Here is a 24,448-nt window from a genome sequence, read left to right as displayed (position 1 = left end):
CTACTAGATAAAAACTAAGTAATATAATCAAGGACATGATTCTTTCTACTCAAGATCATCCTATATCAATCACTATCGTTATTTGGGCTCTAATTTTATGATCTTTCCTTATCTTGGTTTTGCTGACTTATGAAGAGTCAGAGCTGAATTTAGCAATGGAAAATTTTATTAAATACATTTTTCAAAGTTTAATACATATTCCTAGTGGAAATTCAGATTTTATTAAAACAGATTTCTTTACAAAGTTAGCTGAGAAATAGCAAAGAGACAGATCAGATTTCATTTCACTGCCTTCTTTAGCAGTTTGCTTAGTTTGGTCCCAAGAAGGGAGTCTCCAGGTCAAAACCAGACCTGGAGAAAACTGAAGAACCATGTTATTTTAACTACTTAGGATTAAGTTTACAAGCCATCTGATTTCTAGGAATCAGCAATGAAATAACATAAAAACATCATGAACAGCAGATGAGGAACATTCCACTTTGCATGAACCACACATTTATCAGTACAGAAGACCATGATAGCAGTTAATCCAGAATTAAAATATATATATTTCTCAAACCATATTCCTGTATCAACAGTAAAAGCACTTCTTTGTGCTTTTAAAAGACCCAAAATTATAGTTCTAAATTCAATCCTGATTCAATTTTAAAAGTTCTGCATTAAATATTTTTCTGTCAGCCAACATGACAGTGAAGATAGAATCTAAGAGTGAGAAAGAGCTACCAACAGTTTAAGACTAATAAAGAAGCCCAGTAAATGCACACTTGGATTTATCAAATATTATTCTTTTGCTTTATGAGGCAACAGTACTTGTTTTCTTGAATAGGGTGAAGCCTCTTCATACTTCCCCCAGCCTTTACCAAGAGGTGTACTAGCAGTGGATGCTACTGTGGATTTCAGGTTAGCCAGCAAACCTCTCCTGGGTTTCTGCTGTTTTGACTCCTCTGCCAAGAAATGCTTCTTCCGGTCTTCAAGCTCCTTTTGCAGGGAAGAAACTGTTTCTTCAAGCTCCAGAACACGTTTAGCCCAGGTCTGCAGACTATTCATTTCTTGATCCTGTGAGGATAAGGCTGTGTTAGACCATGCAGTGTTCACATACTTCTCTCACGCAGGTAATTTTCTGGTTCACATTATTTTATTAAACCCATAAACACCCTTGTTATTACTATGTCATGTGGCCATTCAGTACCCATTTCCTCTAAATTACATCAAAGTAATTAAAAACCCAGCATACTACAGGGCCATAAAATCTAGTTAAAACCAAGTCTGACTAAGAGGCTGATGCTGAAGTGCTATGCCACACTATGCAAAGAATTGATGACCTAGGAACCAGATCAGATAAAGGTGGCTTTCCTGCCTTGCAATTGCTGAAAGCAAAACTGGCCAAATCAAAACTCCTATGGCATAAGTCTGCTATCCAGGACTGAATAAATGCTTCCAGAGGGCAGGATATGGAATATTAAATACGCTCTCTAATCTCTGTCATTAACAAAATCACCTTACTATTAAGAATGGATAGGAAGGGAACTTCCCGTTAAGAAATTGAAGTCAAATAATTTTTAGTCTCAGATTTAAACTAAAAAGTAATCTAATGTTCAAAGAAAGTCATCACTAAGCAGTTATTACACCTGCAGATTTGCAGATTACAAGTGAGGCATAGATTCAAAGAGCCAAGAGTTCAAAAGTTTCGTTCTTTTTTGTTTAGGAATCTAGTTGATATTTGAGGTCAGGTGCTGTAAGCATTAGGAAGCCCCTGCTTTTGAAGGAAATATGTCTATTTCTGTATTAAACAGTTTATCTGCCTGTATCTCTCATCCAGTTTGGCCACTTCTGGCAGGACCATCCGTATAGCTTCAAAGGCATAGACCCTTAGGCCTTGTTGCAGTAACATTTGTGCACTGACACCTTGCTTGCCTCAGCAACATGCCTCATGATGAGTTTAAGTAGTATTTTCTTCACTTGACAATAATTCACAATTTTAGATGAGCAGGCTTTGTCAGGAGAGTTACCCTATTGACAGTCTATCACTTAAACTGAAAAATGAGTTTCATCTTACAAGATTCAGAGTCAAGTAGTGAAACACAAGGGCTCTGAGCTCACAATTCAGGAAGTTAGGCACAGAAAAAATGCTAACATCAAAACAAATTGCTAATTTAACAGTTTTACATGTCAAAAGATGCAGAAGCATCCAGTACAACTATAGATATAAGCCATATCAAAGTTGTTTTCTAATCATTGACTAACCTTGAGTATGATTGTGTGCTTCAGTTGACTGTTTTCTTCTGCCATTTTTCTGTAGCCTTCATTAGCTTCTAGAAGGGCTTCATTTAGTTTCTGTATTTTAAACTTCAGAGATTTTATAAGCTGAAAATAAAGCACATACACATGGAAGTTCAAAACAGCATGTTTTATGTTAATTTTGTTTAAGACTAGAACGGTGCAAACTGCAAGATCAAAACAAGATCTGTTTCTCTCAATCTCCTATTGTCACAGCTCATCATTTCAGGTGATAAAACACAACTGGAGCATTCAAAGGCTGTTGTGTTGAAGGTGCTATGATTTATAGACCTGCCAATCAATGACCAGTAGCACAGATTATGCTGCACCTGGAACAGCCTGCTCCATTTCAGTAAGAGCAGTTAAAAGAACACTTTTGTCTTATTAACACTATTCATTTAAAGAACTGGAGCACAGTTACCACAGAAGATCTCACCTTTCTGATGGGAATAATAATGGATTAAGCCTAAGCCCCAGGAGGCAAAAGGAATTGTGAAGCAGAAAAATTGATGTTACCATTAATCTATTTCTACAAAGTTGCTAAAAACACTCACACCCTTAGCCAACGTTTACTGGCTGAATGGGAAGAAAAAAGTGGTGAATTACAAGTCAACATGCACTGATCTTGGAGGCAAAGTAGCAGAAAGGCACTGATGGAATCAGCTGGTTTAAACTATTTTTGCTTCAGTTATTGCCAGGAATCAATATCTCATCATTCTAACACTTTCTAGCCACACAAAACAATCAATAACTGCATACTCATAGCAAGCATAAAAGCCAAACTTTCACCAAAATTTGAAAGACACATGGAATAATGATAAAGAGCTCTCAGAAACAGGAGAGGAAAACAAATGTTATGGCTATAGCACTAGACGTTAAACTTGGTAAGGAAAAAATTATTTTTGGAGTATTCTTTCTCAATAGAAAGGGATTAAAGTTTACTTTCCATTTACATGGTTTATTAGAACCAGCTGGAACAATTTCTCCAATCCTTACTCATATTTGATCTTAGAGAAAGAAGCAAGACTTACCTCTTCCCTTCTCCCCATCCTCTTTAAACATAAGCAACAAACTGTATCTTTACAAGAAGATCACTCAAGGAACAGAATAAAAGTGCATCCTTAAAAATCAATGTTTTCCATAATTCCCACCTCTTTATGGTATTCAGAACAGAGAGATCTTGTTTGAAGAACAGAGGTATTCACCTTTACTTCAGTTTAGGGTGATACTGGAACTGAGTACTTCCAGAAAGGACTGCTATAAGGCACTATTTCAACTTTGGATCTAAAATCTAAACGAAATTCTGTAACTGTTCCCCTGTGCAGAAGCAGGCAGCATTTCAGGAAGGAAAGCACTGAGGTCACAGCAGCAATATTTACAATAAATTCCAACAGGAGGCTAAACATACTTGCTTACTTCCAACTCACACCACATTCACCATGACTTGCTACAGTAGCAAATGGTTTTACAGACAAGAATAAAGCCAGAAGAGTCTCTGGCAAAAGTCATCCACAACTCAGCAAGGGTTTTGTGGGTTTTTTTTGTTTGTTTTTTTTTAATAAGCTCAAGGCCCATTTGCAGGAATCTTCATGCTTCGGTCCACAATGCACACCTTTAAGCATTGAACCATGACAGAGTTTACAGTCATCATCCCCCGGATAAATACTAAGCAAGAGCTACCTCTTCCTTCTCTTCACATTGTCTCTGTAATCCTTCATTGGCTCTCTTCATTGTGCTGTCCATAAGCTCTACAGGCAAAAGAAAAGTTTGTTTGTTTATACACATGACCAGAAGTAAACTGAACTTTGAATACCCAGATTATGTTCTTACCTCGTTCCATGTTATTTTCAGTAGTTGGAATATCCGAGCTCAGACCTCCCAGAGCAAACAGCCTCCCTGACTGTTCATCAAGTTGCCTTTCCAACTGCAATATTTTTCTCTCTCTATCCTAAAAAAAATAAGGACATATGGTAGAATTTGTCTGCCTTTCTGCTTGATATGATGCATTTCTGCACATACATCAATTGCACCACAAACACATGTGTAATTTTAAATTATTTCACAGGTTATGATTAGGAAATCACAGTGAGGGATAACACTCAGGTCACAAAACCATCTAGGAGGAAGTTTCTTTATGCAGGAGTCAACTCTTCCAGTCTGAGGATTTCCAAACTGCATTAAAAGTAACCACAAGGCGGAAAGGAGACTTTAGTGTGTCTGTACTAAACATTGTTGCGAGTTAGCTTGCTAACTAAGGAAGAATGTACTTCATAGAGCTACATTTTGAACTCTTTTCCAGTATCTGTCAGATTGCTGGGGCAGTATTTCAAAGTGAGAAATCAAACAAGTGGCATCATCAAGAAAATTTATTCACCTAATTCTGGTTCTCTGAAGCTTCCCACTCAGATTTATGCTGTGCTCTCCTTTGTCAACTAACCCGTCTACATCCCAGGGATTTCAATAGTTTCTTATCTGACTTGCTACCAAAAGCATCTTGCTCTTTGAATCTTCCCATATGAGCCTCTTGGCCAGTATAAGAGCACTATTAAAACTCTGTCCACTTTGACACAATGTATAGCTAAGATTTAACTGAAGAAACAGAGTCTAAGTGAGGAAAAGAGAGATGTGAAGGAGCTGGAAAAACACAGACCATTACATAATATGGTGTTGCTTGTCAGCCCCTGAATGGAGAGCAGTAAAAGCAGAAACATTTATATACCACAATCTACAAGAGAAATCCAATTCTCATGTCTTGAAAGGAACCTGCCTATCCATGGAATGTGATGTCTTATCAGCTCCAGGTCAGGAGACTGCAATGAGAAAGCTCCTCTGGTGGATACCACAGCTGTTCTATTCTTCCACTAAAAACCTTCTGAAAACAAGACCTACAGGGCTCATCTGCTGCCTGGATGCACTTAACCATCTATGCAGAGTTTAGAAAACTGAATTGCTCATAGCTAACTTGGCTGCATTGCAAAAGGAGTAGCAACTTACTAATGTCAACTCTGAGCAATTCTATGTTTAAGCACATTCAGGAGATTCACTTCTCTCTTGCATGAAAGTTTGATTTCTCATCAGTTTCTTATCCCACAATTCTCCCACCACCTCCAGACCAGAGATCAGTTATAATTAAAATAAGTACCCTGTAACAAATTTCCCATCATCCTCCTTTCAGAGCAGCATTTTACTCTACATCCTATGATCCCAAAGATCTCTAGAAAGCCAGACTCCTCTATACATCATTCCCCCGGATGTTCCAATCATTACAGCACAAAGATAAAGATGACTTGGATTTAACTGAATTGTGCTCTCAAAGATCATGAGGTTTAGGTGTGTTAAAGGTGGTGATGCCAGAGAGAAGACATCTGTATGTTTATGGAGAGCACTGAACACAGAACAGCATGGCTGAACTGCTAGTTATGTTCCTTGTTTAATGTTACATTCAAAATCCCAGAGATTCTCTTAAAGAAAAGCAAAATTTACAGTTAAGAGGCTAGAACACATTTTAATGGCAGTCAAGTCATACCTCAACTTTCTCTTGTTCAGCTAGAAATTCCTCTATGGGAACATAATGGTCTTCAATTTGTTCCATTGCACACATATATGCATGTTTCTTTATGGCTTCTTTATACATTTCAAATTTGCTCTCAAGTTTTTCTTCGTAACTGTCTTTCATATCTTCCAAGCGGTTGCTGAAGAGAACATGTTAGTTATTTATGATAGGTTTGCATCCCAGCTATTACATTTGACTACGTGTATTCAACTGTCAATATTAAAGTTATTTCTCTACTCAGAAATAGTGAAACAAAAAGACAAAGAAGTACTTTTTTCCTTTCAGTCTCAGTGACCCTACAGATTTGCCCTGAAGTGTAACTTCTACTTGGCCTGTACCAAAAAAAGTCTATAGAAGAACACACATTTAACACCTGTCAAAAAAACCCCAAACCTATAAGAAAATCCATCAACATTTGGCAATAGAATCACCACACCCATTTAGATGTTATATTTGAAGCAAATATCCTAGGGGTATCTTTCACTTCGGGTTTTGGTTGGTTTCTGGTTTTTTTCCATTTAAGATAAATGCCAAATTCATTTTCATAAAATCATAAAATGGCCTGTGTTGGGAGGGACCTTAAAGATCATCTAATTCAAACCTCCATGTCATGGGGAGAGACACTTTTCATGAGATCTTTCCAACACATCCCTTATACACTTCCAGGGATGGGGCATCCACAACTTCTCTGGGCAACTTATGCCGGTGTCTCATCACACTCACAGTATTTTTTCATAACAACCCATCTAAACCAACTCTCAGTTTGAATCCACTCCCCCTTGTCCTGCCATTTCATACTCTCGTGAGAAGTCCCTCTCCACCTATTTTTCCAATACATTACATATTACTCCATTACTGTCAAAACTTAAAAACATACCCCATCAGTGATGCAGAACATCATCTCAATAGAGAAAAAGCATCAATGCTAGTTGATGTGTTTGGCTAAAGGCAACCAAACAATTTTAAAGCTAGTGCAGGTGTTAAACCATAATGTGCTCAGCTGGCAAGCTGGTGTTAATTTTTGTTAACGATTCAAACAGCAGGAAACTGATTTAAAGAAGAGTTAAGAGGAAGTGAACTCAACTTCAGGAATCTGAACTTGAAAAAAAAATCTCCTAAATTATTAACATCAGTGCAGGGAGCCACAGCAATTTTTAAGATAGTAAACTAGCAATGGTTCATAAGTCATGCAGAGGAACTCAAAAGAGATACACTTCAAACTACCTTGAACACATGCATGCATATTGACATGACAGAGTGTATGTTTTGGAGGAATCCTAAGTCTCAGTGGGGTACCTATAACAATCTTCCACATCTGCTAAGTACTAATAACAAGCTAGGACAAGCTCCAGTAATTACAAATTAAACAGAGGAAAGTTCAACAGAAAGCAGGATTACATTTTCATTGTAAATGGGAAGAGGCTGCTCTGAACAAGTTTAATGTTCTTTCTTCCCTTTCCTTCGGAGGTTTTGAAACTGTCCAGCTCTAGCTTCTCTAAGTAACATGAGTAGGTATGTCCTGAATATACACATAGATGTATATAAATCCATATGTATGCATTTATACATGTGGAATTCTTTCAGCCTCAAAGCAGACTGCAATATGACTTGCCTCCAGGCTTCCTCTGTTTCCAACAGCTGTTGAAACATTGCTTCTGCCATCTCTTTACGGATCTTCACCTCTAGAAGGAGCTTACTTTGCCTTTCTGCAGCTAACTTCTCCTTTAAGTCCTCTGCAGCTTTCAAGAGGTCCTAAATTTTAAATATTTCAGTTCAAAAACCAAGACTGAAACACATATTGACAAGCATCTCGAACAAAGTATTCATACAGGCAGCCATCCACAGAGGGTAGTTTTTACAAGCCTATGTTTTTGGGGGGTCTGTACCAAAGTTTAAATATTTTCAAACACGAATTTCTATGGCAAATACATCCCGTGTCCATCTTGATGGTGTTTGCTATCAAAAAGTTTACTTCTGTTTTGGCATTTAAATATTAGTCTGTACAGTGTAACAACATAAAGCCTACTTGATTTTTATGCTTTCTTGCTATTAGATTGTATATCTTTGTTTTTAAAATGCTCCATCTTAACTCGTTACTGCTGTTTCCAAAAAAAAAAAAAGCAGCACAAGAAACTAAATTATATTATTTTAAAGATATGTACTGCTTCCTTAGTCTTCTTGTTGGGCAATCAGCTGAATTCCAAATATAGCACTTGACCTAACTAGAAAGCCACGGGGCATCCTTCCACAACTACACTGAACGAGGCCACTCTTAGTCAGTCTGATACTGAACAGAAACTTGAACTTCCCATTTGATGCAGCTTCCAGCACATCTCTTATGCTAAAACAATATTAGAACTAATAGCAGTTGCTTTCCTGGGTGCAGATCTAAGTAGACACGCATTTACCTCATGACTCAGAATGGTGATGTCCACTTCCTCTTCTGCAGAGTTTTCAGTAATGTCAGCAAAGTCACCTACTGATGTGTTAGCATCAAAGTGCATGACAGGTTTGCCATCACCTCCAACTAGCTTTGGTGGTAAATAACCAAAATTTTTGGGCAGGATTGTCTGGATAACCTGAAAAATCCAGAGCTGATTTACTAATGCCGTCAATATTGCAGGTATGAGAATACCAGGAAGAAGTGGCATGAATGCATAGTTTTATTTTCACAATATTCAATGATTACATGAATATAAGCTTACATGCTAAAAGCTTACATGCCTTTTAGCAGGAAAAAAAAAATCTATCAATATAACATAATTCTTACATGAATATACGATTTCAGTACTCTAAAATGCAATATAATTTTTATATGAATAAAAGACTTAAGTACTCTAAAAAGAGTAAAAATGGAAATATCTGCTAGCAAACTTAACATCCTTGTCTAGACAGGTGGTTTCTCTTCCTCTAAAAATGTAAGGGTTCTGGTTTAGTTTCCTGCAAAGCTAATGAAAAGCAGAAAATCCCTACAATATTTGCTCCTTCCTGAAATACCACGACCAGGATTCAGCAATTCATGCTGTTTACATAAAGATTTTAAGTAACCATGTCATAGGACAACATGTCAGGAAAGTTTGTCTCCACAGTACACATTTATAACAAAAGTCACACCTGAAGAGAATTAGAAAAATCTTCCTCTCTGAGATCATATTAGGCATGCTATTATAGATTTGTAATAACATGCCAGAACTAATCTGTGGCTCCAAAATAAATTAAAAAAAACAACAAACAAACAAACAAAAAAAACCCACCACACATCATAGCCCACCATCCCATTCCCTGCAAGAAACAGCTTCAGGGAACTTGAATGAGGTTAAGGCCAAACATCAACCCTAAATCCTGAATTAAATAGGAGATTGAGACAGGGAGCAAAATGAGGCCCCCATAATCCAGGAGAAAATGGTCATCGATCTGCTACAGCACAGAGACACACGCAGGTCTATGGGGCTGGGTGGGATTCACCAAAGGGTACTGAAGGAGATGGAAGAAAAGCTTGCCAAGAGACTTTTTTATCATTAATTAATTACTTGCATTTAGTCAAATAGGAGCAATGCAGTTGCAGAAGATCTCATTTAGAGTACAAAATAGGATGACATTCCTTTTAATACCACCAACCATCCAAGAAGTTGCAAACAACTCATCTTGTGCAATGGATGTTCAACCGCACCCAGGTTAAGCAATTCATCAAAAGTTTGAATTGAAATTCTGCTTTTGCTCAGATATATGGTATAAATCAGTCATATCTGAAAGTGCCCTGACTGTGTTTCACACAGAACATCAGTGGTGTTGAACAGCCAGACACCTGCTGTTGTCTAAACTTCTTACCACAAATAGGTATGAAGATGGGCAAGACTACTAGAAGCCTTTAGAGAGATGCCACATGCAGAAGAACTAATATGATGAATCAAGAATCCAAATCACACTCAAATTCATACAACCTGATCATGTCACAAATCGCTAGTAAAAAAAAAAAAAAGCAGAATAGCAGAGAAAGGAGATACACTCTTACCTGTCTGGCTATAGCTGAAAATTTCATCACATGCAGTGTTTCATCATATGTGGAAGTATGCTGATTGATGTTTACAATCATACAAGCTTTGCCTTTCCCACAAAAAAATGGCTGAAACAGACGAGTCAATTTACTCTCTCTGAATGGAATATAGCTTGGCTTCATCCTCAGGGAGGGAAAAAAATAAAATTGTGAAAAACAAATTGCAAAATTCTGGGCTATTGTAGCTTACCTTAATTCTGTTTCTCTCTTTCAGGAAAGAGACCCAGTAGGATGTTAATATTCAAGCCTAAGTTATTTTACATCAAAGAGCAAGGCCTTTCCTGGATTTCATAGGTTCTCCAACAAACTGAACTATTTAAAAGTAGCATAGTGTCTGCATCACAGCTTCCTAGTGTTCCAAAGCAGATAGTGAAACAAGCCAAAAGCTAAGTACAGGTCATCTATCAGCTACCTGATGAATCTACCTGTATAATTTGCAGGTGGAAGGGAAGAAGACAAAACTGGAGCTTTGCAGACAAAGTGTGTACATATACACTAAACAAAATTCAGTAGTTTGCTGCAAATTACCTTTTTTTTTTCCTCTCCACAAACATCAGTTATGGAGAAAACATTCTTTGCAGGTATTCTAGTGACATCTATAATAAACAAGACTTACAAGATTTTGTAGATTTCCATTTTCCTTTGTGTAAACTGCTTGCAGAAACATTAGGAGACACTTAATGTTTCCACCTAAAACTTGGCATGTAAATAACTCGTCACTTACTTTGGGTTTTGATTTTGCTTCAATGCTGCAATGCACTTTCCAAGGATGTGAAGAGAATTATTAATATTTCCTGCTTCTTTTAGTCTGTCTCCAAAGACATGTGTTTTATTACACCTCTCTGAACCAGCCAAGTCACAGAAAGACAACCTGCATGGAAGAGGTATCCAGAACACACACATGAAGTCCCTCCCAGCTCACCTTAGAGCTCTTTGCTTGGCTATGGCAATTATGTGCTACTAAACTCAGACCACTGAATTGTCCCTCATGGCACAATAGGTAACAATCAGAAAACCATCCTGGATAATCAAGGAATTCAATGAATTTTACTTTATATTAGAAAATCTATTGATATACAGAAAGCTCTGGAAATTGGATCATTTATGTGACCAAACCATTACTCACTTATAAATTTATTTAAATAAAATAATTTGTAAGGTCATGACCTTTCATATTGATGTAAGCCCTATACAAATTATTAAGGCAGGTATTTCAAAATGTACAGAAGCCTTATGTTCTTTATCCTTTCTAGCACAAAATGAAAAGCTTTCTTCTTCTTTAAGCAACATACAAATTCTGTCATTCACCTAACAGCTGCTGTAAGCTTTGCCAGGAGGTACACTATGACAGAGAACATCAAAAAATACAGATGCAGTCACTTTCTCAAGTTATCTTCTCTTAAGAGTATTTATCACTGTAACATCTGACATTCAAAGGTGTTATCTCACAGTGAGATACATTTATTACCATCTCTGCTCAGCAGACACAAGAGAAATCAGCAGGAGTTAGGACTGAACTAAAACATTCTGTTACAGGCTGTCTTTCTGTATCAAGCTAAATTAATCAGAAGAAAAAAAAGACACACCATCCCAAAAAAACTGTCTAAATGGCTTCAGGCCAGAAGATTAGGCTGCTTCCTCTAAACCATAAAAGAGCAGAGCTTTAAGTGTAAGGACTTAACACTGCTCTCACAGGGTGCACTTACATTAGCATTTTATAGTAATGGAGAGCAGTTTTTAAGCAGATCATTTGATGATCCCTTCTCACTGTACATTGGACCATGGAGCAGTCTCAGACCATGTCACGAGCATTCTTTTGGGATGATGGATTTTAATCAGCATTCTAGGAGCACACCAAATGTGTTGTCACAAACATTCCACCCATGAAGTCTAGTCTGGTTCCAGGGTATAAAGATAAGACTGGCCTAGCTTTGCACCTTGAGCCTTCAGCACCAACTGCTGCCCTCCAGCTGTACAGATCACCCTCTATCAGCCAGACATCTGAATTCTGTTTACCAGGACGTATTTTCTGGTGCTGCATAGTCTTACTCTGCCACCACCTGCCCATTATGAGAGACAATACATATTTTCCTCAATTTACACATTACTGACAGAGTTGCTCCAGAAAACCTTAGAGTAAGAGACAGGAAAACACTCCTGTGCTTGTCCCTGTTGAGCTTCCAGTCAGTTTATGTGCTCAGTGGAGTTTTGATTTCCTTTTCAACTCTCTGAATTTGTTTATTATTAGAAAATTCAGCAGTTTGGCATGCTTACACCTTATTAATTTTTCCAAAGTATTTACATTCTTGGTAATCATGTGAAGCATTCACTTACTCTGATACTCCAAGAACACGTGGCTGATGCTCATCAGTCAGCTTGAGTAGCCTGATGGAAAATATACTGTGACTGTAATGGAAAGAAGTCCTTTTTAATAATCAGTTATGAAAATTAAGCAGTCACTGAAGCAAAGTAAAATTTATATGCTACAGAAAACTCAGTGTTGAAGAAAGGACATTAATTAATTCACTAGTTACCTTAATACATTAGTTACTTTTGCAATGCAAAAGCAGCAATAAAAGCTGTATTTTATGACTTTCTATTTCTTTCCACACAGGAAAAGGAAAAATATCCCATGAAGCCTACAAACTGTCTTGGAGAAAAACCAAGCCAGTTCACTGTCTACTGATCAAAAGATAAGTAATCATGTAGCCATTTCACATGGAAAACCTTAGGCAGTATCTGAATTCAGCAAATCTGAAGGATTAACTTAGAAACAAATAGTGGGGAGAAGGGAATAAGTTTTACAGTCCTGTAAATTTGCCTACTTCAATATGCACAGTTACTTGTTCAGTTTTGAAATAATTCTGTTTTCCAGAAAGGTTGAATTTGTAACACTTGAAAATCCAGTAACTCTGGTTTAGACAACAATCTACACAGGCAGTGGACATGCTGTCTGAAACCAAAGAGAAAAGTCACAAAGACAGAAGGGCCCAGTTTTTCTGATTCATCAGGAAACACAGCACGTAAGCTTCTTTAGTATATGCCTTAAGCAGTGGGCATTCTAGGTATAAAACTGTAAGAAGAGCATGAAATTTAACAGCAGCTGTCTTTAGCTAATACAGAACAACATAACTCTTGCTTTTTAGAGAAAAAAAAAAGCAGGCTTAGTAACACTATGATTGTATTAGCTAAAAATAAAATGTGGCCCTTCCACAGTTGAAGGACAAATTATTAAGAGGTCATTAATATCAAGAAAGGAAGCACTTTCAATAGAAATTATACAACCTTCTCTATTTCCTCTCACTCTATCAAAAACCAGATTCTCCCTGATCCCTATCCTGAGCTGGGTGAAAAGCTAGGAGTTTAATTCGTAAGATACCAAGCAAGCTCAGCTTGAACACAGCAATCTAATAGCATCTAGAAAATCTAGCAGCACTGCAAGTTACCACATGACTTGCTCCTTCCTATATCCTCTAGTGACAGGCTCCAGGTTTCCAAGAATTATACTGCTAGTTATGAAAAATTGACCAGCTTTTCCTTCAACATCCTCACACAGCCATTCTCACTCAGCACCACTAGCATTTATCAAGATGCATAGCCCTGTTGGCACTCAAAAATGGATGTGGTTTGACCTTTTTTGTTGTCCAAAGACATGAATAGCAACCTGAGTCCAGCTACTATCAGTCACAGAGTCTCTCCTAGTTTTCTTTCAGAGAGAATTTCATAACAAAACCAGAATAGTCAAGGGAAGTATGAAACTATTATTGAAGAGTGGTTCATTTCACACATATTCTAAAGTCCCCCTCCCTTCCCCTCAAAAGGGACAGAGTATGCTTATAATTAGAGGAACAAACCTTCTACTTGATTGCTCATTCATTCTAGTACAGGCAAAGCTTCGGTTCTTGTTTCCTATTTTTAGCAGTCTGCAGGCTTCTTCAGTGCTCTGAACATTAATCCACTTTAAATCTGCAAAAAGAGATCTTTTACACACACTTCTGACCATCAGAGAGATTCTGTGAAACTGCCCAGGCCATAAAAGAGTACTATTACCTTTAATGTAAAAATTTCCTCCTTGATCCTCACAAATTCTCAAAACTCTGCGTCTTTGAGTTTTCGATGTAGATAAAATATTTAATAGGTCGTACACATACTCATTATAAATTTCACAAAAGGAAATCCACACAGCTGCTTGTGTTCTTTGGGGCATATTAGCCCTATGAATGTCAAGTGGAGTAAAGTTCTCTGCTAACCCAAAACAGAGGAAGAGTTTGAAGATCAACTCATTGACAGATTTTAAATCAGTATATATATTCTTCTAAAAGGACCTATAGAAACTGCTAAAAGAAGGCTTAGATACATCTGTGTTGTACAATTAGATACACATGGATAACTTCAGCTTTACTCAAAAACGTTCACATTTCTCAGCAGTCATCTTTTACAAGAATATGCCCAAGTTCTAAACTGATGGCCTTGCTTTCTCACAGACTTCCAGCAGTTTACACATCATATTTGCAAAACTAAGTCTCCCTCTTCCCCCGAAAAAGAGTGAAACTATCAAAATATTTTTATATAGATGCCCTTTCTACAGAGGAAAGAGACAAAAATTCGGTCAAAGCCTATATTTATATATATTTATATTTACTATATTTAGTAGTATATATTTATATTATATATTTATTATATAACAAATACATTATCTCTAGTATATTATTTTATATTTATATATTATATGTATATATACGTGTATTTACAATATTTACTTTGAAGTACAGCATAGGGAATTTTTTAATCCACTGATAATTTTTTAACCCACTAATATTTCTTCATTTATGCTATGTTTCCACCCCCCCCCACAACAGTTTTCCACTTTACCTAGGGAGTTAGAAGGGTGATTGTCTGAAGTACAGTTAGAAGAATCCAGCTTTACATCACAGGAATTTGTTATAGTATTTGAGATGCTCTCTGTCTCCTTGAGAAAATAAGAGACTATTAAATCCACCCGAACAGACAATGAGAAAAGAAGAAGTTAAAAATGACGGCAATTCCAGTACTTAAGATTTAAATATTGAAGTAGTATTAAGCTACCCTCACTCTGGCTGAAAGTGAAATGTTTTTTAAAAACACTGAACTATAATCAATAAATGCTCTTTCCATCACATGAATTATTGCCTGCTGCTACTCCCAGCAACCAATTTTGGCAGCCAGCTGCTGCTAACTCTGGAGACTTAACTTCAGAGTCCTGGGAGAAAAAGGATTCTGTAAGACTGCAACAGCCCAGAATGTCTTTATGAGCTATTGACCAAACCTGAACAGTGCTTCAGTCATCCAAAAGAACTGGTGAAGCTTCCTCCATTAACTGCCAAGGTAGTAGGACTTAAATTATGATAAACCAACACTATGTTGCCTTAATTCAGACTGAACTCGAAGGCCATGAAAAATAGACAACAGCATAGTTTCTTTAAATACACACATTTGCTGAATTTCTTTACACCAACAGAATTGCCTTAAACCTGCCAAGATTCACTAAAGCACAGCCTTTCGGTTACCTCTGGAAAAACTGATGTAACAAAGTAGCAACTCCCACTGGAGTCCAGCATCTTTACATATTACCTCTCTCTCCGTATTTTATAGCCCCTATAAATTAGGACATTCACCCTGATTTCTCTTTCCTGAGAGAGGGTCATCCCACAGTAGAAGAGAGCAGATCCAGAGAAGTAAACCTTATTATTAGAGCTATTCAAAAGCAGCACTAAGTTGATCATGGATTGACTACAGATGCCAATGTTACCCACTTGGTATATCCAAACCAGAATTCTTACAGAGAGGCACAAAGCCACAGTTTGAGATCTTCCATTTTAAAGATAAATAGCATAGAATAGAATTACAACAAAATCATACAAGGGACCATTTTGCAAAAGCTGCCCTGTCTATATGATTGTGTTTCTTCAGTATTAGAAGTCTAACCACAGCAGGGATCCTATTCATTGATTGTGAAGTGCCAAGCAGTATAGGGGACTGACACACATGGTATCTCATCTATGCATTCCAGAAATGCAGGTGAATTTAGAAAACCCAGTACCACATTACTAGTGCATGTGATAAGTTTTGGTAAAGGTTTCGTGAAGAAACTGAGTGAATTAACTTCTGCCACACCGCTCTTCAAATGAAATACAGAAAAGAGCACAAAGATGTCTACCTAAAAACAAGTGGGAACAGGAACTGACATTGTTTGCCAAAAACAGAAGCTGACATTTAATAGAAAATACAAGAAGAGGTGGGAATAGGAATGCACATAAAGCATCTTTTAATCCAGTAAACAACAGTGGTTAATCCCAGGAAGACAGCCAGGAAAGGGAAGGAAAGAGAGGGTATGAACCATGCTAAGCAAGAGTAGTTGCAGCAGTACTGCATACAGAACATAAACAGTAGGACATTAAGCGCTGCAGTAACTCAGAGCAGTTAAAACCAAGAGAATGAAAGGAACAGCAAGGTCTTTCTGTATGACATGTAAACTGAGCCTGGGAAATGAGCCTACAGAAATCCGTTTCACCAAAGCCAAGCCCACCAAATCGTATCTGCTCTCAGATTACAGCTTGAGAAAGCATCCAAACAGTGATGCTATTCATTCACAAGCTATCAAGAAGCACAGCTTCAGAACTGGGGATCATTGAGCTATCTCTGTGGAAGCGTTGTAACACATAAACAAGGTCCTGTCATGCAATAGTTTCCTGATTCATTTTTACCTGTCCTTCCTAAAGGAGCGTTGCTCTCTTTTCACTGCAGTGAATCAGCATCTAGATCACCTACTGCAATATTCAGTTACTAAGCTATAAGTAAGGCAGATCATGATTTAACAGAAGGAAATATAGAATTATCTTAAAATAAGATATTGACCTTTTGTTCCAGACCCTGGGCTCCTGCTTGTTCTTTTCAAGGCTGTAGCTCCCATAAAATTTTTAAGTGTATTTACTTTCTATCCTCTTAACCATTTCAACTTTTCTTTAAGACCCCTCATCCTCTATGCACATACGCATACAAAGAAACACTTTCAAAATAAATATGTAATATTTCAAATCTTTCAGATTTTTCATCTGACATACTTCCTCAAGAGTTAACCAGACTCAGACTAAATAAAGTTTTGGGTTGCAGTGTTTAAATTAAGCAACAGAATTTAGAGTGGAACTTTACATATGAATTTGAATCATAGAAGAATATTTTTTTCAGCGTTAACTGTAGTACTTAAACAAGGTTAATATTAAAGACCACAGAAAAAAGAAAACCAATCATTATTTCTATACATCCCAGAATAAATTTAGAGTTGCTTTGAATGATAACCACCTGAGCCTACTGCATTCTGGGATTAGATGCACAGAATCACACTTCAGGGGAAAATGTTCTGAACAAAAGGAAACTGACAGCAAACTGCAACTGGACTTTAAAGTATAAAGTAGTCCCAAATACATGGATGTCCATTTTCTGGTGAGACAGTTTCTTACCATAGAAACAGAAATTACTAGAAAATAAGAACAGGAGGTTGCCACAGTAAAGACTTGTCTATTCTACCTACAGTCTTCAGAGACCAGCCTTAGTCACATACTATCCCCTAAGGCAGAAAGGAATCCTTTTAGGACATTCATTTTGTGGCATCTCGCTTCACTTGGTGACTCAAAGTTTCTTTATGAGGTTACGTAAATCACAGGTTTATAAACTTCTTAATCTGCCTTAAGATTGTCTTCCACCAAAGGAGACTCTCCCTGACTTCTTCACTGCATCTGCTAAGACAGAGCCATCATCTCTCCTGAGCTACTACAAACATTCGAATGACTGCACCAAGATCCAGCCTAGGAACCCCACCTACTTCACAAGAACCAGGTTTTAGATTGGTCATGTAGCTCTCTTACTTTTCAAAGGCTACTGTCACCACAGCATCAGAACTGCTCCTCTAAAGAGGAGATTTCTCTCTAGAAATTGAGATTTTGGCTTTGCGATGGTTTTTGGTTTGAACTGTGTGCTGCAGAAAATTCTTCCAGTTTACCCTGACCTCCAAAACCAGCCAATTGTCTTATTATTCCAAGGTTCACCAAGTATGAATACTATAGATTTATATATGTAAAGAATCAATAGTGGAATAAAGACTTTTAAAACTTTCTGTTTTACAAAACAGCTTTAAGAAACATTTGGTCACCAACCTCTTTCAGTGATGCAAGAATAGAAGCTTTTAAGGCTTCCTCTTGCTTAACTTGTTCATCTTCTAGTTTCCTAACATCGTTGCTCAAATATGGTTTAAAGTTCATCTTCAGGTAATGTCTTCCTCTTATGTGGTTAAAAATCACATCAAGTGAGCGAGGTAAAATACCAAGATCCTTTGAAGTCCCTTAAAAATATTTAAAAATTGAGCGTAGACAGTCACGTAAGCTTGTCATTGGTTTTGACTTGGTTTTTATGCATGCAAATATTTTATACCTTGGATAGTGAATGTCTTGCCTGCATTCGTAACTCCATAAGTAAATACCAGTCCATTCACTCCATTAACATATGCTCTTACAATATCTTTCATTGAGCCTTCAAAAAATTCACTCTGAGTAGTTTCTGGTCCAAAGACCTAGGATAAGGGGAAGAAAGGAAGAAAGAAAGAAGGAAGGAGTGACAAACAGGACAAAGAAGTTTGATAAGCCAAAATATTAAGGACTGATTAGAAATTACTAATTTTTGAGAGTAAGCTGGGTAAGGGACACCAGCTTAATTTCCTGTCTTGTATGATCCCCTTCTGATCCAACGTTTTCTGCTGGGTTCTCGCAGGAAACCTGCTTAATTCTGTGAGGCACTCAGGCTTGCACTCCTTTTTGAATATTTTCCTGCTCCTAAAATAAACTGCTCAGAATTCTATTGAGCACATGCTGTTCAGTGGATACTTTCAAGAGCTCTGCTGGTGATGTAAAACTCCCTCCTCACTCTTCACCAGGGACCCACAATTGAAAATCAGCAGAGATGTAATGCTGAAGAAATCAGCATTATAATGGTCTAAAAAACTCAATCCCTGAAACTGTTTATCTTTTGGTACCGTAAGAACAGAACTTCTTGTTAAAGTTAAGAAGTTTGCTTTCAGTATAGGAGGTTTAAGCAATCAAGCTGCTAATCTTTCAAAAGGAAGTTACTAAATACACGCTTACATAAATTCCTACAAACATAAGGTTTCCTGTAAGACTTCTGAAATAAAAGCACCTGCAGGAACAGCAGAACCACAGAAAGTTTGTGCCTACAAGATGTTTCTGTAGCATCTAATCAAAGAAAACAACAGACATGCCAAAGAAGCTTCCTTGTCTCATCTAATAGGCACCTCCATTGTAATACAGCTTTCCTGACAGCTTAACAGTAATTAATAAGCAGTCTTTTTTTAAAAAAAAAAAAAGGTAATACCACCACATGTAATTAAAAGAAGAAAAATCACATTGCATGACATAATACAAAATTCAGCTTTCATTAGAGTGAAAAAAAAACACCAAAAATTAGAATGGCCTACCTGAGAAAAGGTGAAGCTGTGCACAGCATGACCAATCCCTCTTTCACTGTTTTTCATTGCAGAAGACTCTTTGGGTGCATTAAGAATTACTGTCTGGGCATCTTCAATAGTTACACAACCCTTAAAAAACAAGACAAGGTAAAGCAAAATACAACATAAAATTATTCAGGAAGAAAGCTGTCAGAACAAAACAAAAAATGAACACCCCCCTCCAACAAACCTCCAGAAGCCTAGTGTCTTCACCCACTCACCAGAGCTACCAAAAGTCCCACAATTTACATATATCATCTTGAGGCATGTCACTACAGAGATATTCACTTCACATGAAAGTGAGAGGATAGACAAAGTCAAGGCAATACTCTGGGGTTTTCAAAGAGGTAGAAGCTTTTACTAGCATTCCTTCCAGCAACCTTTCCTTGGGAATACTTTCTAAACCCTCATATTTTGTGATTGTGACTTGCACAATCACTACAAAAACAAAATTACATAGAAATCTACTGTTTTTCCACATCAGTCATTTTCAGTGTGAAACAGACTAAGAGCAGAATTAACAAAGCGAGGTAAGTCTGAAGCATTATCCTTTGATTGATACATAGTGGTACCGATAATGAAAGAAACTGAATTAGTTTCAAGTAATTTGATTGTTATTTCTCAATTAAGTAAAGGTGAAATGCAATTACCAAACACTCACTAGCTAGATAAATGTAGGATGGAGTGTTAAAGGAAAATTTATTTTACACCAGACTGGCTACCAAAGATGCATCATCTGAAAGGACTGATTGTAACTTAATCTGACATTTATGTTCAGAGACTGGCCAGAACTTCTAAAACCAATAATCCATGTGTGGTATGTACATGGCAAGTACTGTTGTTCCTAGGAGCCTCAATTCATAAGTCTGATTATTAACTGATATAGAAGCTCTATGCCAGTAATTAACTGGTACAGACCTCACAGCAGCCAACAACTTGCTCACCAGGAAATAAGAATGCGCAAGCACTGATCTCTTCCCTCTGGTGACCAGTGACAAGACATGAAGGAATGGCCTGAAGTTGTGTCAAGGGAGGTTTAGTTTGAAAACTAAACCAACAGAGGGTGGTTGAGCACTGGAACATGTTCCTCAGGGAAGTGTTCACAGCACCAAGCCTGACAGAGTTCAAAAAGCATTTGGACAACACTCTCAAGGTGTGACTCTTGGGGCTGCCCTGTGCAGGGCCAGGAGTTGGACTTTGATGATCCTTGCAGGTCCCTTCCAACTCAGCTTATTCTGTGATTCTGAGGAGCTCTAAAAAACTGCTTTCTGATTTAGACCAATCACCTGCTCACTGTGCCAGACCCTGAACCTATATAGACTTTAACATTTCTTCCACATCACCAGGGACAGGAATGCAGGTCAGATGTACTAAAACCCTAGAGAGCTACAGAATAATCCAGGATCTGCAGCATGTGCCATCAGCTGCCACCAGCCTCCCAGAAGCCTGCAAGAAGTGACAAAGTGTAGTCAGATCTGCAGAGGGGGAAGCCAGCTGGTAACAATTCACTGCACTTGCCTCCCCCAGCTAACCCTGCAGGTAAGTTGGCAGGAGCAGCACCATTTCTGGCACTGTACACATCATTCATATCCAAAAACCACAACTACCTGGTTTCCCACAAATGACTCTGGAGAATTGCTGGCAGGAGTAGAGAATTACACCCAGAACTCCTAAGCTTTACTTCCATAAATCATTATCTCTAAAAGCATCAACTGATCATCTAACCTGCTGATTGCCTTTGTTTAAAGCATCAGCCTACAACTACAAGAAATAGGTCTTGGGTTCTACTTCTTTTTTTTTCTGTGCCACATATTTGGAACAAAGATGCTTTCCTGAAAATTATGCATGGCAAGGAAGAATAAAAGACCTAAAAATTAAATTTATCTGCTTGATTTAATGATTAGGAAGTGAGGTCTACTTGACTGTTCTGAGTGCATTTCTTCCCTTTGTTACCAAGCATTTCCTTTTTGGATTCAGGTGATAGCAAAGACAGGAGAAAACTCCGAAAAGTTGGAAGATCTTTCAATCACTCTGTTTTTGGAGGCTGAGAAAAAAGCCTTAATCCCATGCAAAACAGATTCTACAGCTAATAGGTTGGAAGTTCAACTAGCTATTTCAGCCTGAACTGCATGAAAACAAAAAAAATTAGTACAAACTTCAATGTTCCCCCCCGGCTTTTAAGAAACGTCTCGCTCCAAAGAGGAAAGTGCTAAACAACTCACGAAACAACTTGATTTTGCAAATCAATTTACACTTGGAGCCAGCTCAGACTGAGGAATTGACCAAACTGGAAGCACTGTGGAAGTACACACTATTCAAGGAGAGCTGACCAAGCAAAGACAAAGGGAAGGAGGCGGGGAAAAGCATTATTCAAGTGAAAATGATACAAAGGTCCCAACTCTAGGAGATCAAAAGCAAGAATGCATTTTTAAAAAGCAATTTACAAGAAGCAAATAAGAACTAATATTAAATCCTTCTTAGAGCTCTTCAAGCTGACCTCTCTTCAACCAGAGAGCCTGCAAAGACAAGGGCTGAGAGATGACACAGACACCTTGTCCTCCAAAGACAGCTAAAGGAATTCTTTGCATCAGTGGTCAAAATGAGGGGAAGGGGAGCAGTTCTTCATGTTTGTACACGTGTGTGTAAAATGCTGAAGCATCTGGATCTGATAGTGTAGAGGTTGCAGAAGATTTTTGACAGGCTGAGCAAAAAGTCACCAGGATGAGGCAATAGGAGATTATTCAAGCATTTCAAAGAAACTCAAGGGTCAGATACTCCAATTATGCCTAGAATTGCATCATCTCTCCCATGGAACTCCTTTGTATCTTGAGAACTACACAGAGTGGACACCAATTTTTAAATAATGCACCCAGTGGAATTTTGAAGAGCTACACGTGTGCATGTCCATACCATAAAAATTATTAAAAGTCGTGGGGGTGGGGAAAAAAAAAAAATCTTGCATCTATCCAGGTGCCAAATAATTCCATGTGGGGGCAGTACATGGCTTATATAAAAGAAAGCTCTGCCTTACAAAACTGTTCATTCAGGGGAGAAGAAAAATGTTATTTCTTAGTTCTACAACAAACCTGGGAGTCATGGCTTTCAAGCTCTGCTATAGAAAAAGGCCTCACTCTCAAGAAGACTTTCAAAGGCTCATATACCTATTCATTAAAAAGAAGAAAGACACAAAACACAGTTATAATTGTCACTTTTTAAACAGAACAGCCCCAAATCATATCAGCATATATATCTGATACAGTGTTTCCTATTTTATATTAATGTCTCACGTTTTCCTTTCATGTCAAGTTCAGACACTAAGCTTTTATTTCCTTCTTCACTTTCTGTTGTCCTTAAGTAACCCTTTTTTTGTGTGCCCTCCCCCACTCCCCACCTTTTAGCATTCTTTCTCGACAAAGACAGTATTTGGATTTTAAAAGAGCACACTAGCAGAGGCACAAACTGCAGTGCTTCCACCTTCTGGTCTCCCGCTGTACTGAATTCAAACTGTGTTATTCTAAAAACTGCTACATAGCACTGCACTTGCATTTTGCATGGAGCATGTTCAGTTAGCACTGACACATTCTTAGCCTCAAGAGACCACTTCCTTAGCACCATCCAGGCACCAGACCATCATCTTCCTCACAGTAACAACCAGGCAACCGCTCTCAGTTGCTCAGGTGGCCTTTTCGATCCCCTCACCAATATACAAAAGAATTCCCACCCAGGTACAGCAATAATAGCAGGGAGCATTTTACAGGGATCCCAGCACCCTTCCTTTCCCAAGGAGCTTCACTCTTTGCTTTGGCAACGTTTCATTCAGCAGATGAATTTACTAGAGTTCTCCACAGACGTGTTGTGACCAGCGCTAATCAGACAAAATGAAGTCATCTGAGGAAAAGTCACCCAAGGAACATATCCCTCTAAAAATGCATAGTTGGGTCTATTATCTTCTGCTCGAGCACAACAGGGTATTAGAGATTTTTATTTCCAAGCACCTAATGAGCTTTCGCTTCAAGGATCCATGTATTTTTTACAGCTCATTAAAAAGAACAGCACAGTCTCATTACATTCAAATTGCAATTACTGAAGTCCTTTACTTTTTTTTTTTCCCCCTCAAAGTTTAGCACAGCACATCGTATAGCATTGACCACGTATCTGCCTTTGGTGCAGGCTATGATCTGAGTGTAAGCAATGAGAAATAAGCAAAAGAATTAAACACGTATCGGGGCAGAGGAGTACGGCAGTTCTTACCAAAGAAACATTTGTTAAAGCTTAAAAAAAACCCCAAAATCCACGAAAAAACAACCCAGCATCACCAGAAGACACGTGGGAAAACCAATCCCCACCTGCTGTTCCTCCGCATTAGGCAATACTGTTGACTCCAAGGGTGAAGGTTTACCCTCTACACTCAGAAAAGAAACCGATTCCAACACATCACACGCTTCCGTGGAAATATAGTTTTTCCCCTCATCAGCCATTGTTCTCTGCAAAGGAACTTGTAAGAAAAGGGGGGGGAAAAGCGCCATCATTTTCTCAGAGAACGGAAAAAAATGCACATGGAGCATAACAAAGATGGGACCAGCTCGTATATAGAAACGAGCACTTCCGAAGAGAACAGGGTAATCTAGAGAAGCCTGGGGAGTACGAATTTTAAAAAACCAACCAAACAAAAAAACCACCACCACCACGTCGCAGGTTACACTAGGAAACACACAAGGGAAAGTGCGCTAACAGCCTCAGCTGGGCACTGCTCTCATCCACCTGCAGCCCCCCTCCCTGGAAGGCTCAACACCCGCGGGCACTCAGGGTGAACCCGGCCCGGCTCCCGCTCCCTTTCCCTTCCCGGGAGCGCCGCTACCTTGGCGCGCGCGGGAACCCGCCGGGCGGGCCGCGCAGGGAGGGGCATTTTGGGGAGAGAGGCGGGCGCTGATTGGCCGAGCGCGGGGGGAGCGGGGCGGCCACGGGAGGAACTCCCTCCGCCCGGCAGGGGGCGCTGCCGTACAGCGCATGGCTG

At 38.4% G+C, this 24,448-nt stretch overlaps 1 protein-coding gene across 2 annotated transcripts; it reads right to left on the bottom strand.

Annotated features, from left to right (window-relative positions):
• Positions 1 to 144: 144 nt before the first annotated feature.
• Positions 145 to 23,929, bottom strand: LOC136288218 (kinesin-like protein KIF20A). 2 transcript variants are annotated; one of them, XM_066181111.1, is made up of 18 exons: positions 23,781 to 23,929; positions 22,521 to 22,595; positions 19,405 to 19,524; positions 18,348 to 18,486; positions 18,074 to 18,258; positions 14,757 to 14,853; positions 13,935 to 14,129; positions 13,739 to 13,850; positions 12,219 to 12,290; positions 10,609 to 10,755; positions 9,843 to 10,008; positions 8,239 to 8,409; positions 7,443 to 7,582; positions 5,804 to 5,969; positions 4,108 to 4,225; positions 3,958 to 4,025; positions 2,245 to 2,364; positions 145 to 1,056 (listed from the first exon to the last, which is right to left on the bottom strand). In XM_066181111.1, the coding sequence occupies exons 1-18, from the start codon at positions 23,910 to 23,912 to the stop codon at positions 781 to 783; spliced, it is 2,499 nt and encodes an 832-aa protein (XP_066037208.1). In that variant the 5' UTR covers positions 23,913 to 23,929; the 3' UTR covers positions 145 to 780. The 2 variants fall into 2 exon arrangements, with proteins under 2 accessions (XP_066037208.1, XP_066037217.1); XM_066181120.1 differs by having other exon boundaries at positions 13,935 to 14,126.
• Positions 23,930 to 24,448: the final 519 nt, after the last annotated feature.

Source organism: Chamaea fasciata, unplaced genomic scaffold (assembly GCF_029207755.1).
Source record: "Chamaea fasciata isolate MVZ Bird 193981 ecotype frontalis unplaced genomic scaffold, bChaFas1.0.hap1 SCAF_1, whole genome shotgun sequence".
Classification (NCBI taxonomy): domain Eukaryota; kingdom Metazoa; phylum Chordata; class Aves; order Passeriformes; family Sylviidae; genus Chamaea; species Chamaea fasciata.
The sequence above is the reverse complement of the archived record's forward strand: the minus strand, read 5'-3'. Positions and strand labels throughout refer to the sequence as shown.